Here is a 17,283-nt window from a genome sequence, read left to right as displayed (position 1 = left end):
AAACAAGCATTGTTAAAGACAAGCTTACTTCAAGGCAAATTCATCTTTCCCTAACTTGTGGGCATCTTTGCATGGACCACCTTTAGAGTCACAGGAGAACAGACACTTGTAGAGCGTGATTCATCCAATCTTTGCTTTTCTTATCTCCTCCTTCTTCTCCAACAACTACAAAGGAGTCCCTTCAGGTGTCCACTGAAGATGCTTAAAAAGTATGGGGGAGATTAATCCTACTTCTCTTCTTGCATGGCGTAGACAGCGTGAGACTGAATCAATAACACTAATACTTATATTATTGGATCTCTCTTCTCCGGCCATGCTGATGGAGCACTTAAGATGAAGTTAATGGAGTGACGCAACCATAAAACCAGGGTATTTGAAAGAGTGATCAACCCCCTTTGTTTTTTTCCCCGATCTAATTCATAAATAACAGCCTATGTTTCTTCACATTCGATGCCTTTAAGTACGGGAAAAAAAAGTCCATTTTGGATTTGATCATATTATGTATAAGGCCTACAGCAGAATACATAAACATTTTTTGATTTTGTTTTCGTTCAAGACAGAATGTTCTTTCTAAGACTTTGGCAGGGCTCATGCATTAGCGATGAGACTGTACTTTGGAAGCACATATTGAAGGGTCCTGTGGGAGGATGAGAACAGCTGAATTTGTTGTAGGGAGAAAAGTCACTTTTATTACTCCAGTTATTTATTACTGATTATTTGAAGGATATAATAAAGGAAATTAGCTTACATCACTGGCTACATGGAGAAACTCGGCAGCCTTCTCATATTCTGGCTTCATTTTCTTACAGTGCCCACACCCTGCCAAAAAAAAAAAAAATCCAATTAAGCTGTACATGCCATGGTTATTCATTGACCCATCTAGCCATTATCAAAATCCAAAACCATGTGGTAGAGATTTACTGGAATTTAGTATGCATTTTACTTAATTTATTTGTAAAGCCTTAGTATGATTTAGGATCTTTTCCAAAGTGGTCACTATGGTTTAAACAAAGAATTTAATCTATTAAAAAACAATAATAAAACCCCTGAATTCTCACCCACACCTCTTTCCTCCCAGAAAGTACTATAAACACAGCACTTGTCAAGCCCATCGTTTCTAGCATGCTCTTGGGTGAGGCACCACCTCACCCATTTCAGTTTCCAAATCTTCATGTGCTTTAAAAAGAAACAACACAGGCCCTCACGTGACTTCCTGACTTTAAGCGGAGGCTTATACTAGGCACAGCTTAATTGAGTAATGTAATTTGAATTAAACTGCACTGATAATAAGCCCCACTTTACAGCAGTGCAGCGTGTCCCTCTAGCAAGGATTTGCACTGATTTAATCACATCAGTGTAATTACACCACCACATATGTTCTCAACATAAGCAGGGCCTGTAAAACCGAGATAATGGTGCTTTCTCGCTTGTGCGAAGTTCTCCAGAGATCTGCCATTACATCACTGCTAAGTGCTGACATTACAATAAAGTAAAACGAACGCGTGAATGAGAAAAGCAGACTGAAAATAAATTATTTGGGTGTAAAAAAAAAAAAAATCAACCTGCTTTCAGCTGGTGCAATTGCTTCCAGGCAAGCTGAACTTTCAGGACCAGGTGGGGTTCCTGCCATGACATGAAGTTACACTTCAGCACCTACGTCGTGATGCTGGGCCTCTGGGACAGCCCCTTCCTCGCCCCGAGGGACCAGCACAACCGCAGTCCCCAGGGCCAGCGCAGAGGGACAGAGAGGCAGAGATCGAGACCTGGGCAGGGTGAGGGCTGGCTCCTGCACGCAGACTGGAGATGCAGAGAGCCTTAATAAGGCTCATTGCACAACCCAGACGTGCTGCATTCGCCTGCCCCGGTGCAATGTAATCTCAACGCAATCCCTCGCTGCCCTTTTTCCTCTTGTTTGCAGCAGCAGCCAGCTCTGCCTTCAGCTGTTAATGTTGGAACAGGCACTTGAAAGCCCAGACTTTGCTGAGCTTTTGAAAGTCGTACCAGAAAATACGGCTAGAAATCTGTTTCAATACAGCTCCAGCAAAAGCCATTTCTGAGGCGTATGGGCAACAGGGCTGGGGCTATTTTTTACACCAAAGAAAATAAACCAAGGACTCTGAACCTCAGTGCTGCTTTGATTCCCACTAATGGGATGACTGCCAAAGCCAGCAGATGCAACCCTAAGCCTGAACTCAACCAGAAAACCATGTTTTATATAGCACAAGTCAGAGAGCGTTCGCAGCCAAGAAGTGATAGGACATCCAGGTGCAACTTCACCACAGCAAACGGGGACTTCAGCAGAGCTCCAACCACTGCAGCACACCATGAAATGCTTTCAGGGCATGTTTATAGCACTGGGTGGATACATTTGAATGAAGACTGAAATCCCACCTGAGAATTACGGCAAATACCCACATGGCTGATCCCAGACCGAACTCCAGTTCAAACACTAGCTAAGGGCCATGCCGCTTAGTCACCTGCATAGCAACTGCAGCATGAAAAAGCCCCATGTCCTTCTTTCGAGCAAAACCAATGCTTTAATGTGGTAGGAGCAGGAGAACGAGGGGATCTCAGCAAGAAGAGGAAGCTTTGCTTTGGTTTTACACACTGGTGGGAGCACGTGCAACCAAGCCAGGAGCCTGATGCAACAGCTTCAGAGGTGAATTCAGGAAGAAGCTGTAAAAGGCTGAGGAAGAGTTACTGTCTCAGCACTGCTTGTCTTGGTTAAGAGCACGAAAGAGCTGGCAAAATGATTTATTTGCCACCCACGGAAAACTTGCAGGCATATGGCTTTGTGGAAGGGGCTGACAGTTCCCTTTGACACCTGTCCCAGTTGATTTATGTCTCCTTTTAGGAGCTGCGAACTTTCATTTTGTGCTTTTCCTCACTTTTAAACAAAGGGCACCTCAAGTCCCAGCTCAGATATCTGGCAACCTCTCCGAATTAGATAGCTCAAATTTGCAAAAAAAAAAAACCACAAACTTTTTTGCAGGGGTAACTTCACCTTGGTGGGCTTTACACAGCATGTCCTCCAGCCTGAGCAAGCTTTATACTGTGCTCTAGATAGGGTATCCAAACAATCTACACTATATTCCACAATCATTAATATTACATCTGATCAACCAAAAGCATCAAACAACCTGAGTTTTCACAAACCTTTGCAGAGAGAAAAAAAAAAAAAAAAACAAACAAGCTAAGGATACTTTGCCCAGGAAACAAAAAACAATCCAAAGCATCTGAAATTCACGTAAGTAATATTGGAGAAAGATAACCAGGCTATGAAATGTCACTGTTCTGGGTTCTTTCATGAACATCACACAGACACAGCACTACTGACTGCCACAAAGCTAACTCATTCATGCTTAAATAAAGGGGAAGCAGAACCAGGTCTTCAAAGGCACTTAAATGCAAACGGAAGTCCTCAAATCCTTATCATGCAATGTTTGTTCTACCCCTGACAGAGGACAGCACAATATGCCAGCCTGGAAAAAATCCACCACATTAAACTGAATCTGAAAGAGGGACAATGACTCTCAAGAGCTTCTCCCACAATAAACAATGCTTCTCTGGCCAACTTTATGAGAAATTTGCTATTGCGTGCTACAGTCTGCTTCCACCTACCACTGCAGAAAAGGGGAGATATGAATTAGAAGTCAGACCTACACACGGCAAACCAATTCATCTCTCCTATGATTATTTATCCTACCTTTCAATAATCCTGTTAAGGATTGCTTTTAAATTCTCAAGGCCAATGATAGAGTCATTTAAATGAATTCCAAGGTCACTGCCTCTCCTTTGATCGATACATTAGGTTGTTCGGCAGCAGCTGTATCCCTCTGCGCTAAGCTCCTCTAGTCTTAAGACATTTTCTGTTCATAAAATGAATGGGAAAATAACAACAACCCTACAGGTCCTTAGCCCAGATGCTCCAATGTGCTGCATAAGGTCTGCTGGGACAGTGGAAGGAAGCCCACGGGTCTGTAGTAGGTATCTGTGATAGACATGCTCTTAGAAGATGACCTGTCAAGTGTATACTGACATTAAAACTAAAAGACTCTGCATGGGAAGAGACCCGTTCAATCCCAGGTGAGAAGAGAAAGGTCATAGTCAACACAAAGATGTCCCGCAGACTACTTGGTGTACTGACACCCTCTGAGCTTCTCTGGGTCATGGCTGGTGGAAACACCCAAGGGACTTGTAGGTTTCTACACAAGAGGACTCCCACAGCCTTGGTCTTTTCTTGCAGAAGACTAGTAGCTCCCCTGGACGTGCAAGTCAGAGTTACTCTCCATCTGGCAGCAGACACTAGTTGGGATTCAGTGCCTGGTTTTGCTGAACAGTTCTGGACAACTCCTTTAACCTCTCAACACCTCATCTTGCTCCTCTTGCACAAAAGGAGTCCCAGGCTGCAAGGGCCAAGGCTCGAATGGAAAAGAGCACATGGAGTACGTGTAAAGGAGGAGCGTTACAAGACTGGAAAAAGAAGTTAAAGCTTACAAAAATCAGTGCTAGGACATCTGGTACAAGACAGGCTCTTGCTAACCGCTTTTAAAACAAATGTCTAAATGAAGCAAGGATTCTGTGTTCCCAGTTTACAATCCATCTTCTCATTTGCACTGTGCAGCCAGGCAGATAAACAGTTCCTTCCTTCTGTGCAGTCGCTGTCACACAGCTTAGCTCAGCTGCACCCCCAGAACGACGGCGATCACAGGTCCCCACGCTGCCCCAGCGCAGAGAAGTCACCTCCTTCCAGATTCCCACTGCAGGGCAGAGGACAACACTTCACTCAGCACTTCGTCCTTCCCAGAGTGTGACCATATGCAAAGACCAAGCGTGGACAGAGCCATGCTAACGTCCAAGAGCGAGCAGCACACAAAGGAAAGGTTAACAAATGTACCAAGCAACTTTTTTTTCCAAGTAAATATCTCTGTTTGGTTACAGCAGCCTGTTTGGCACCATGGGAAAGACTCACAATACAGAGCACAGTTGCTCCAAAAGTTTTCAGAAGTGAACTAACACAAACACTTCTACTGTTAAAACCAAGTTTTGTCTGCAGAAGACAGGCAGAAAACCAGTCAAGCAGCTCCAGCAAAGCTCCTGCATATGCTGTCTTAGTGCTGTTCCCAGAACATAAATCTGTTTCTCTCTGTCATTCACTGTTTGCTTCTTTCAGGTTATTATGGGCGTATAAATAAACACCACGCTTTTGGTCATGTCCTCTTGTTTCAAGACAACATTGTCTGAGGATCTGAAGTGTACATGACAAGCAAGAGATGAAAGCCAACATCCAGGCGGTTGTGGACAAGGAATTTCTGACATGAAGAACCCTAGAGATAAATTAAATTGCAAAAAAAAAAGATTTTAAAGAATCATTACATTTCTGCCATCGACAGACTGCTTGAGTACTGTTATTGCATACCGGCTATTTATAGTATCATACCAGCTCTACACTCATCTATAGCTGCATCCCAAAAGTACCTCCATTAGCCTGATGACAAAACAAATTTGAAGCACAAAGCATGTCCTGCTTTCAGCAAGTGGGTCACTGGCAGTTCAGACTACACTCATGGAAGATTTACAGACAACTGCAAGAAAAGGAAAAAAAAAAATCTCAAAAAATTCAGATGCACCTTTGCTCTCTAAACATTTAACACCTGTGGATACACCTTTGGTTTCTCCGTTCCTAATCCCAGAGGAGCAGTGACCTCTCAATGCAGCAGAATAGTCAGCCCTTACGCATGCCCTGTTGTTAACTTTGAACATATACCTGTATATATAAAAGCAAGAGTATGTACATGGCAGGGAAGACACAATCGTTGGAGCCAGGGATACACACAAGTCCCAGCCCTCTTATGCTAGAACACAAATGCATTCTCTCTTGCCACGGAAGTCTTTAACATGCAGAGATTTCTTAGGCATCATGTAAAAGAGCAGCTCTAAGGTTTGACATGAGGCAGCTTACAGTTCTTTCACCGGTGTAAGACAGCATGAACTACACAGCTGCAGATTCCCTTGCATAATTTAGCCGTCTGCATTGCAGACATCTGATGGGAAATCCACAAATTTGGCAGTAAGAGGGGATGACAAAAGCAGCTGCTTCTCCCTGTAATCATAGGTAAAAATTTGCAGCCATGTTGGTTGCATGTTCACTTAATAGTCACAATGGTCACAGCCATCAGATCATGTCCAGATCTCCAGGTTTCTGCTTTTCAAAAAAAAAAAAAAAAAATCTCCTTATGAAGGATCAGGAGCTCAAGAAATTTTATGCATTCTTTCCCCTCTGGGTACTTACTCCCACTGAACTGTCCATCTCCTCATCAGCAGCACTGCACACCCAGGTAAAATTCCAGCTATTTAAAGACAAAGATGTTTCAAGGCTTGATGCTTTCTTATGAGATCAGGAGAAGCAGCTTCAACATCTTATTGAATGATATTAAATTCAAATTTTCAACAGCTAGAAATGTGTGCATGCGTATGCAAATTCAGACCCCCCACCTCACTACTGTACTTTTAAAGGTAGGTTTGATTTGACCAAGTATTACATTGCTCCGGGATCAGCGACAAGCAAACAGCTTTATGGCTTCACAAAAGACAAAGCCTGTGAAAGGTCAGCCTGAGGCTCTGAGGAACTAGAAATATAGAAATAGAAGGAAAATACTTCAGCAGTTTGGATTATTGCAGTCATGCTACATTTATGTGGTTGCAGCCTAACGGCTCGGCTGCATGGGCTGCACAGTTCATCCCAGGGACAGGACAGCAGCACAGCATCTCATCCCCACCATTATCACCATCTCACTGGCCTTACCACAAGCTCACAGTGCAGTCAATCTGCGTGTGCAGTCATCTGTGCAAATCCAACCCCAGCACGTGCACACAGAAGAAAGTCCCCGTCTGCTTCCAGCAGCTCTTCAGTGTGAAGTCAGGGCACAAAATGACTACAAATTGGTCACCCCTTCTCCCACCCAACCTCCTTGCTGAGGCGGCAGTGTCCCCATCCCAGCCACCATCTCTTGGGAGCACCTCTTGCACATGCTGCAGAGCACGCATGGCAGGCACAGATGTCCCTGGGAGAAAGCCCCAGGGCACTGAGCAGAATAGGGTAGCACTGTGTGGGTCACTACTGAACGATTCAGACTGACACCAACGAACTCCTGATCAGGCCGCAGGAGCAGGCCAACACCACATGAACTACCTGACACCTGCCTGGTACATGGGGATGCACGCTGAGCGAGCCAAGCCTCGCCTCCCTACTTGATCACCTTGGTTGTAGAGGTGAAAGCATTTGAAAGCCAATTCTTGATCATCTTTTCTATGCTGGCATAATCGTTTCCCCCCCAGCATCACTGAAACTGCTCATCAGAAGAAGACTCATAACAGCTTTAGACAGTTACAATACGAGTTCGGATTATTTATTTAGTTTTAAAAGAGACAGATCACTGCATTACATAAGATAAATCAGATCAAACTGAGAAGAGAGCTTAACCAAACGTATCCTCTGGGAACCCTGTCCGCATCCATGCCGTATCCCATAGCTCTGCCAGAAGGGCTGCCTTCAGCCAGCAACAGACCTCGGCAGGGGAAGGCTCAGCACAGACAGGGACAAACACCGAGCAGGTCCTGCAGGCTGCCTCCACGGGATTTGAGAGACAACAGCTCTGATGAACTGCATAACGCTTTCATTTCTGGCCACGCTGGAGCATATCTTCTTTTGACGTAAAGGCTCAGGGGACACGGTGAATATTCTCCAAGGCTAACCTCAGCCCCAGGCTGCTGCCTCCCAGGGGTCCCTGAGAGTTAAGCAGGGAGAGAGATTTCTGCTCTATCTTGCTCTCAGAGGGTGCTCTCTCTGCTTTTAACCTCACAGGAAGCCCTGGCTGAGCCGGGCTCCTGAAATTAGCCTTTGAAAAATACACCGCCATCTGCAACGGCACAGGCTCCAGCACACACCCAGGAAGGATCCTTAAGCTAATCACCATCTTCACTTAAAATAAACTAACAACAAAAATCACCTGGTTCCTTATTTCCATTCCAAATCTGGTTTCAGCTTCCAGCTATTGGAGATTACGCTTGCATGTATATACCCTCTTAGTCAAACCTATACGGTGCAACTGGTAGGAATCAGTGTTGGGAGATGATGGCGCCTCTTACCAGCCCTCTTGGGTGAGAAAAGAAGTGAAGGAAGGTGGATAAGCTGGCATCGGGAGATATGAATTACACTTCCTACACCAGCTTGAAGGAACGTGGCCCTGAGTAGGTGTTGAAAATTAATCTTCCCCTATTGAAACGTGAAAGAGAGAGGCAACAGCATGGCTGCCTTAAGGTGAAACTGTTGAGAGTTTATGAAAAATACCACCAGAAGGTTTCTTTCTCAATTAAACCATAATTATTACACATCCAAAAAAGATCCCCCCCCTTCTCCATTGTTAGATGATCTACAAAATTTCAGCTTGGGGAGGGAAGAGAAGTTGCACTGCTTTCCCTCACACCCTTACCCCATTATGGATGACTTTATACTTTGGATTTAGCAATGAAAATGTCAGAGAACAGAGGTTAGATGAAATAGCTTTGAATGTCCAGCTCAGGAAAACAGCATAGCAAGCAAAGGATTTCCTAGCATGCATTTTGTATAAAACATCAGCAAAATGGATGCAGAGATCTTCCTATGAAAGGTACATCCCAAAGCCCTTGAGCTTATGGGGCAGGGGTGTTAAAAGCAATGGTGACATTGGCTATTACTGTGAGGATACCTACACAAAAGTCACCCAATCCGCACACTCAAATGCGGACTTTCACAGCTAAAATTACAGAAGTCCTTTAAAAGAGCACTCTGAATAACTAAATAATCTACAACAGATACCCAGAGAAGGGGAGAATAGGGAGAATCTCCCTTCAGCTGTCACTCCCAGCTGCCCCTTGGCTCCCCAGCAGCCATAGCTATTCCTTTGCAGTAGTCTCAGTAGGTAAGGGCTTTTTAGGAGAGAGGGAAGGCAATAGTAACGCAAGAAATGAGGCAGCAAATCCCCAAAGAAACTAATGTTCCCGTCACACCACCTGCCACACATTCACGGGAAGTTTTTTGTCTGATTGGAATAGCCTTCGCAAATGTCTTCTTTAATAGAGGAACTAATTGCTCCGTATCAGAGGCGAGCATACAGCAATGCATTTTGAACAAATCCCCCAAATTTCGCAAAACCCAAGTATCTACAGGTCAGCTCCTTTCTTTCCTCCTTTACTGCTGTCCTGCATACTGCTCTCAGCACCCACAACTGCCAGCAAGTAAGTTATTCAAAGTACACGCCGTGTCCCCAGAACAGCACCACGGCACAGAGCAAGTCAAGATCCAGCCACAAATGCCCCAAAGGTCTGGTTTTACTACTCTTTCTGTTATGAAGCTGATCCAGAACATGGCCAAGGCTCCTCCCTTCAAGTCCTGGCACAAGCTGTAATCAGGCTGCAAGCCATCAGCTCTAGCTGTGATAATCTTGTTTGAGCTGTGTGCTCTCCTGGTTGCAGATAGGGTTTCCTAAACCTGGGGGCCAAAAGCCTGATTGCCTGCCACAAGGCAGGGAACGCCAAAGGCACCATCCTACTTCCTTCGTGCTAATCAAGTCTCTGCAATGTTCAGTTATGATACGCCTTCCCTACCCCAATTTTTGCAATACTGGAGCATGTCACAGCTTGGACGTGGCTCGCTAGATAAAACTCCCACACAAGGTGAAATGTTATCTCCGCTTCACAGATTGGAAACCGAGACAAATATTTAGCAACTTGGGTCACGATTGTACAAACCAAAGCAAGGCAAGGAGCTAAACTTTTAGATCTCCAGGCCAAGGCTATTGCTTTTATCACTGGACCATCCTTTTTATGACTTCGTCCTGCTCAAAGAGCGCAAACTGCTTCAAAAAGACAATCTTCTTATATGAACTGTGTGCTCTAGTATCAAAAGACCAACACAAAAGAGACAATGGACTCTGTCACTACTGTCCTCACCCTTTTCATTAGGTATCCTATCAAGTTTTACTGCACAAGCTAGTTATTAGGATTTTTATACTCTCCACGTTCCTATTAAGTACCACTAAAAACCCATATTGATTTTTATTTTTAAACCCTTACGAAACGTAAGCGGGATGGTCATTAAAGGAAAAATCCATGTCAGGTTCTTCATTTTCCTGGTTTGCTTCATTTTCAAGAACTTCTGTTTTAGTGCGTGATTAAATCTCCACTAAAAATCCTTGCTGTAATTAGTTTAATGAAGCAGGTCATTGCACTGGCAGGTCATTTCACTGAACTGTTTACACTCCCTGAGATTTTTGGTGATATTCAAATATATGTAATATCAAGCAACACCCTGTTGTAGACTGACACGCTTTTAAATATTGATGAACCTGGTCTGAGTGTCTCAGTCCTCGTCCCCGAGATCAACAGTCAGAACCTGCTCACTTCAGTGGAAGCAGATTCAGGACCCAAGAACTTACCTGTTTCTAACTGCTTTATATAAAGAATATACCTCTTCCAGGAGCCTGCCAGTAATGCACAGCTAATAAGTACATACATACAATGAACAGAAAGTTGGCACAATTTATGCTTGTCCAGGGAAGCATTTTATTACACATTCCATTAAAAATGCATTAAGGCAACATTAAAGTTAGGCACCTAAGGGATGCAATGAGTTAGGAAACACAATGCTGAAACTGAAGCAGATCTCTTCACCTATCTATCCAGACTCTTAAAGAGCAACATTCATCATCCAAGTGCCCTTGCACAACAATTCAATCTTTCAGTGATTAGGGCATTGCAATAGCCCATCCTGACATCTGCAGTGCTTCACCAAGAAACCCAACAGAGCTAGGTACTGCCTATGACTTACACAATGGTCCAGAAAGTTTGCCTTGTTCAAAGCTTTCTCTAATTACTCTAAGAGCAAGAACAATTTGTGGGGTCTAGCAGGAACAGGATCGAGCCCACAGCAAGCACCTTGACACATGAATGACTCCTCGTGTACCATTCCATGGACTAGTATACACAGCTATATCACGTGGATACAGCATCTGCCAAGCTTCCAAACACACAAGTACACAACCCGCCTCACACACCACAAGCTTCCAGTAATCCTTTCGGGCTGCAGCCAAGGCAGCACAGAACCGCTTGCCTTTGTTTTCTTCTCTGACTACAGCATCACTGAATAACGGGCACAATTGTTTCTAAAGTATTGCCCACATGGAAAGTCCAACTTAAAAATCAAGAGTTCATTCGTGAGGTTAGATCGTCAAAGCTTATAAAGACTCTTCAGGAAACTCTAAAGCAAACCTCTGACCAAGGGCTACATCCTGCTAAGCTTTTGGCTTCCAACTCCCTGCCATTTCGCACAGCTGAAGTGCATTTTGAAACCACAGCTCTTCTCTGCAACTTCTGCCATTCCATAAGCTCTTCTCACATACTGTTATCTTCGACCAAGGCTTGATCAACATCATACAACATGAAACAATGGCACAGAGTGCAGACATGGAGGGACACTGGAGTAGATGCTATTATTGTTGCTCCTCCTCCTGGGAAGCTACCTGAGACCCCTCCATGCAAACACCAGCCAGATGCCCAGCTTTTATCCAAAACACCCAATACAACTGGTTTCAAGGCTGAGGCCAGAAGGCAGACCTCTGGGTAGAAAATACACTTTCATCACCAAACTAAACTAATGCCATCAACAGAGACAGGCTGAACCTTCTTAAGAAGAGCTACCACTAGAAAATATCAAATAAATTAAAGGGGCTACTAACAAGGACTAACAAGGACAGCTTCCCAGCTACCTGCTGTTTGTCTTCATCCTAGAGGCTGTACATCTGAAGGTAGATGCCAAAAGCTCTCTATCTAGCCACTGAACGCAGCCCATATTTTGTTTAAAAAAACCACAAATATCAGATATGACAGGGACAAATAAAAATTAAAGGATATTTCCATTCATTCCACATTCAGTGTTGCTTGTTGTTTGGATAACCCACAAGAAGCCTTCAACATCTAGTTAACTGGTGTGACTGCACTGGTTTACATTAAAAAAAATCCTTGATTGAATCATGCATTAGCATGGAAAAAACATAAGATTTTATTTATTTATTTATCACAGGCTGCCAATGTTAGGCTGTTGAACACCTGTGCTGGAAAGGCTATTTTTTAAGGCTGCACAGTAAATTAATTCTTCAGCCTTTTCAACTCATGGCCTTTCTGTTGAGGCTGCCAACAGACACCCCAATTAGCACTCACTGCAATGGTAGCTTGCTTTTGTAAGGAACCAGTGGGGGTCTGAAAGAGAGACTTATTTATTTATAGTTGTAAAATCCAGTCTGAAGAAAACAGATTTGATTTTGTGCGCGCATTTTGGGTTTGCTTTACTTCATATTTGAAGTGAGCAATGGATTCCTACATCCTAATCTCACCACATGCAGCAGTAAGAAACAAAAATAAGAGCACTGAAACCAATGATGGTGTGCTGGCAGGGAGAGATCCGAGTCCACTGCTTGGTTAGAAGCTGGAGGCCTTCAACTTGTATTGGGCTAATTGGTTGGCATTCTTAATAATGAATCCACAAAGTGGCTTAAAACCTTGGGTTTTAATGCACCGGAGGGAGGAGGGCAGGAAGGAAGGGTGTGAAAAGCTGTTTTTTCAAAGCTAAATTGATAAAACAGCTCCCTGTGCAATTAAAAATCTGCAAAGCTGAATAGTTGGCTTTGGAATGCACCAACTGCGTGATTTATTGGGCTGCTTTATAAAGGAAGAGAAAATATCTGAGGACAGGAAAGGAATTTCACAGACATTTCAACAACACATCAAAACCATAGTGCATTTTATCATTTCAAGATTTATTTTTGCCCTTCCTTCCATTAGGGGGGAGCAAGAAAAGGTCCATCAGGGTTGCATCTCCAAAGTGGTTTCCAAGAACAAATTAAGGAAAAGAAGGCGGGGTGGGGGGGTGAGAAGAAAAAAAAAAAAAAAAAAAAAGAGCTGCATATTCCCTGCCTTCCCTCCTTATCAAGGGAGGAAAACTGTGATGGCTCCAATACCCCACTAAGGGTACTGACATTTTTTCTAACCTTAAGTCCTGCAACTACAGCTTATGTAAAGGCTCTAAAGAAGTCCTATGAAGAGGGATGGGAAGAAGACAGGTTTAACATGAATTTAAGCTCATGTACAAGGAAAAAATGTTGGAGGAATAACATTTTAATAGTTTAATCCTTTAAAAAGCAAATGCACACTCACATTAACAGTACAGCCAAAGCGCCTTATTCGCCTCTGTTACCTCTGGCATCAGTACTGGATCACAGACTTTTTTATGGCTGATGGGGTATGAGGGGGATAAAAGCAAACCCAAGCAATCATCAGAGGTGACTGACGACCACCACTCATTAACAACAGGAACTACTCAGATCTGCACTTGCTGAACATACCTGGGGAGGCTACAGCTCGTGGGGGCACCAGGACACTATAGTACATCAGGCTGCAGAACAGGTACGCTTTAAAATGTTAGCAATATCATTTGTGTTAACAAAACATAATGAGAAGTAACTCCTGTGCATGAAAAGCAGACACTTTGAGAACCCATTTCTGAACTGACTTTGATTTCAATCCTAGACTTTAAACACCCTTCAGTAGCATTTGAATTGACTTATCAGCGACTCGGTTAGCTTTATTTTGTGCAAGAATCTGAGGATTGTGCTTTGGAGAAAAATGCTGGGAAAAATGTAGAAAGGGAAATTTGGGGGGGTTTTATTCCTTTGACAAAACCAAGTCTGAAAGACTGCAAGCTGCACTAATTTGGCAAATATTTTGGACAGAATTATTTTTAAAATTGCATTTGACTCAGCAAACGGTTTGATGGGGACAACTGAAAACACAGACAGGGCTTTTTTGTGCTCAAGAGATTCAGGAGCATTTTAAGTCCTAGCGAGTCCCAGTGCCACTAAAGCATTTAACAACACTTGATTGGCAGTATAACCCAAATTTAGAGACATTCAGAACCCAGCTGTCATCTTGGGCATCTAAATAAATTGATCAGCTGTAGGCTTAGATATCAAGCAGCAGATACAGACATGGAATTTTTGTTCTCATTGCTAACAGAAGACTATCATAAGCTGCATAGGTGCCTTTATTTATGTTGTGGTACAGAAATAGCTTTGGTTGGTGCAATACATCATCTGTTACAGAATTGGAAATAGGCTCGCTAACATAACTGTGCTATCTTGTGTTAGCAAATATGTTTAATCCAAGCAAAAACTCCAGATCCTTTCGGGGAAAGGGTCATTTATTTGTTCTTTTGTATAGTGCAGGATATCTCAGTTCATAACTGAAGTTTCTGGGTACAACAGCAACACCTAGAAAAAACACTTCAGATGTCTGCAAGACTCCAGTCTGGATGTATCCAGGATAACACTATGCTCGCCACCAGCAATTATGAAATCTCGGCAAAACGCTCGCATAAGGAGCACAACGCTACACACCCTTCGCAGATGGCTGGAGAAGGAGAGCGCCTTCAGGCTCCCGGCTGTTTGGGTCGCTGTTTACTTATGCTAAATATTCAGATTTATTGAACATCCTCTTAAGGGCTTTACAAAGGAGTTTCAGAAGGTTAAAAATCCTGCTTCATATGTCCCTAGTGACCTGCAAACTGAAAGCAGGATGAACTCATCCTGCCCACCCACACTCACCCACGTTTCTCAGGGCCAGCAGTAACAACTCGAAGCAACACATCTTCTATTTAACAGCTGTGCTAAATTATTGCAGAAAAGGTACAAGGCCTCTGATAGCAAGAGGTGCAAGTTGCACACTGCAGACCTTCCTGATGTGTCTGAATCACATGTAGCTGCTCTAGTTGAACCTAGTTATGCTAGGCTGCACTTAACACAAAATGCTGTGACACCTTTAATTGGGCTAGTAAGTGCAACTGATTGTAAATAATTATAGTGTGGTCCTCAGGGATGATCATTAGTAGCCACAGGCATGGAGACCCAACTGGCCACATTCATCACAGTGCCTAATTATGCAGTTCACAGGTATTTACCAGGGATGCGTTTGGTTCAGCTGTACCTTCAGCACTTGTGGTGTGGTGCAGGGAGAATAAAAAGCTTCCAATTTCCCACACATCTTTTAATACTACACTCTATTAATGCATTGGCCATCTGACTATACAATTAAAGCATCACTGAAATAATTCTCCCTCTAAGTAAAAGAACTTCTCATGAACACAAGATTGATACTATGCTAGAACAACTCCAAGTCACATGTACACTGCATGGTGACACAGGGTTTTAAGTACTTGCTAAATCCAGGCCCGTGTTCAAATCCCCTTGCTTATTCTTAGTTACACAGAAGTATATCCTGAGTTCTGGGCCTATTTTATGCATCTGTTTCAACCATTTTTTTTTTATTAATACACAATTTTTAGAAGAAACTTTCTCATCCTAAGCTACCAAGGTTAAAACAAGTAAGATGTCCTCCGTTTTTACCGCTTCTTTTACTGGAGTAATTTATCTCCTAATATTCATAAGGTGACTCCATTAGCACATTTAAGAAGTGCTAGGAGAAGATCTTGTAATCATGGAGATAACTGTTTATGATAGTTGTCTGTCGTTAATTAGTTTGCAAGCCTTGCGCTCCCTGCTGAGGACGCCCAGAGAGGATTCTGACAAACACAGACCTTTTACACATGTACAAGCTGGATTCTGCACGTAGGCATACCCACTACCACCTGAATGCAAATAAAATGCCCCAAATATTCAAGTTGCATTTCAAATGGAGTTGTTCTGGTAAGGAACATTCTTTATCCCAATTCTGAGCAGCTGGAACATGTTATCCGGAGATTGCAACAGCCCAATTCAGGCATTTGATTTACTTTCAAAAGAGCATTTGCCAAAGTACTGCTGTACCTTAGCACGGAATGCCCCTTAGCACAAAACATACCTACTGGAAGTACTCCTCCTCTCCAAATGGGTCACACAATATTGTTACTGCTAAAATTGTAATATTTGTGTTTTAGAAGGTATTAAAACAACCTAAAAACTGAATAGAGCGCTGTTCTGACTTATAACCAACTTGAATTTACTACAAATTTGATTGTAGTTATGTGTATTCATCTATTTTTAATCAGACGTCCTAAAGGAGTAAGGTTTGCATGGCCAACCATCCATTTTTTCCCCTCCCTTCCTCCTCCCAAATACGAGCGGACTCCTTTGCCCATTTACAAAGTCAAAAAACAGCAAAGCTTTTAAATACAACTAAATCTCTGTAAATATACAGAAATCTGGGGCTATAGAGAGAGGACACTTGTCCCAAGCGATTGTGCACAGAGAGGGGAAGAAGGGAAATTCAGCAGTTACATTTCTGTTTGGCAGCAGCTGTTCAGCCAAACCAGTGAGCTTACAGCCCCCGAGGAGCACCAGCCCGTGCTGTCACTTGCATGCTGGGGTGCATGGAAATCTGGAGAAGGAAGGATTTGGGTAATGAAGGATAACTCCTGACCAAACCAGGCTTCATCAGTTCTGCTACTTGTGTTTTAGTTTTCAGACCAGGCATTAATCTCCGGTCCCACTTTCATTAGTACAAATAACCCAGTGAACACAGTGACAAAACAGCAGCCAGTCACCTGCTTCAGTGGATCAAATCCCCAGACATTTCATCTGGCAAAGGAAATTCATTATGGTATGTTTTTCAAATGAGTCTTATGAGCAGACCTTCAAAAAAGGCATTCTGGAGCTAACTCCTGCTGGCTTAAAGGGAAGGAGGATTTCACCCTCCATGCCAAGACCCTCCATTGTTCAGCTGTGAGCACAGAGCCTGCCTCCAGAGCCTTCAAATATATGCCCATGAAAATGAATACCTCGCCCAAGCGCAACTGCCAGCACAACAGCAAGAGAAGACAGAAGCTGTGTATCACCCAGCACAGCAGATTTGAGCGTGAACCTTCCATTGCAGACAAAAAAAATTGGTAGAACCAGCTACATAGCTGAAACAACTTACATCCTAAGTGAACAAAGCAGTTAATGCACCCTTCTGCCCAACAGCATACAGGAGGACGACATGGCTGGAACAGCTTTCTGAGGGCAATACATCTGGGCAACCCACTGCATTTTATTGCTTAAGCTAAAATGTCAAGTCATGAAAAAAAATCAGCCCAATGCATTCTCCGTCAAAAAGCAGTACCACTACCAGCTCTGCATTAGTTTTCAAAACGCCTTGGGACTTTCTGAAATTAGATCAAGTTTTAGCATACTTCAGCACAATACATAATGACCATCACCC

General features: G+C 43.2%; 1 protein-coding gene across 2 annotated transcripts in view; it reads right to left on the bottom strand.

Annotated features, from left to right (window-relative positions):
* Positions 1-17,283, bottom strand: part of PDIA5 (protein disulfide isomerase family A member 5) — a 102,706-nt gene that overhangs the window by 34,606 nt on the left and 50,817 nt on the right. For both annotated transcript variants that reach the window (XM_068407694.1, XM_068407695.1), the window contains exon 12: positions 749-819. In XM_068407694.1, the coding sequence (XP_068263795.1) occupies positions 749-819 (71 nt within the window). The remainder of the gene's footprint in view (positions 1-748; positions 820-17,283) is intronic.

The sequence above is a fragment of the Nyctibius grandis genome, chromosome 9 (assembly GCF_013368605.1).
Source record: "Nyctibius grandis isolate bNycGra1 chromosome 9, bNycGra1.pri, whole genome shotgun sequence".
Lineage (NCBI taxonomy): Eukaryota > Metazoa > Chordata > Aves > Nyctibiiformes > Nyctibiidae > Nyctibius > Nyctibius grandis.
This window is presented reverse-complemented; position numbering and strand designations above follow the sequence as displayed.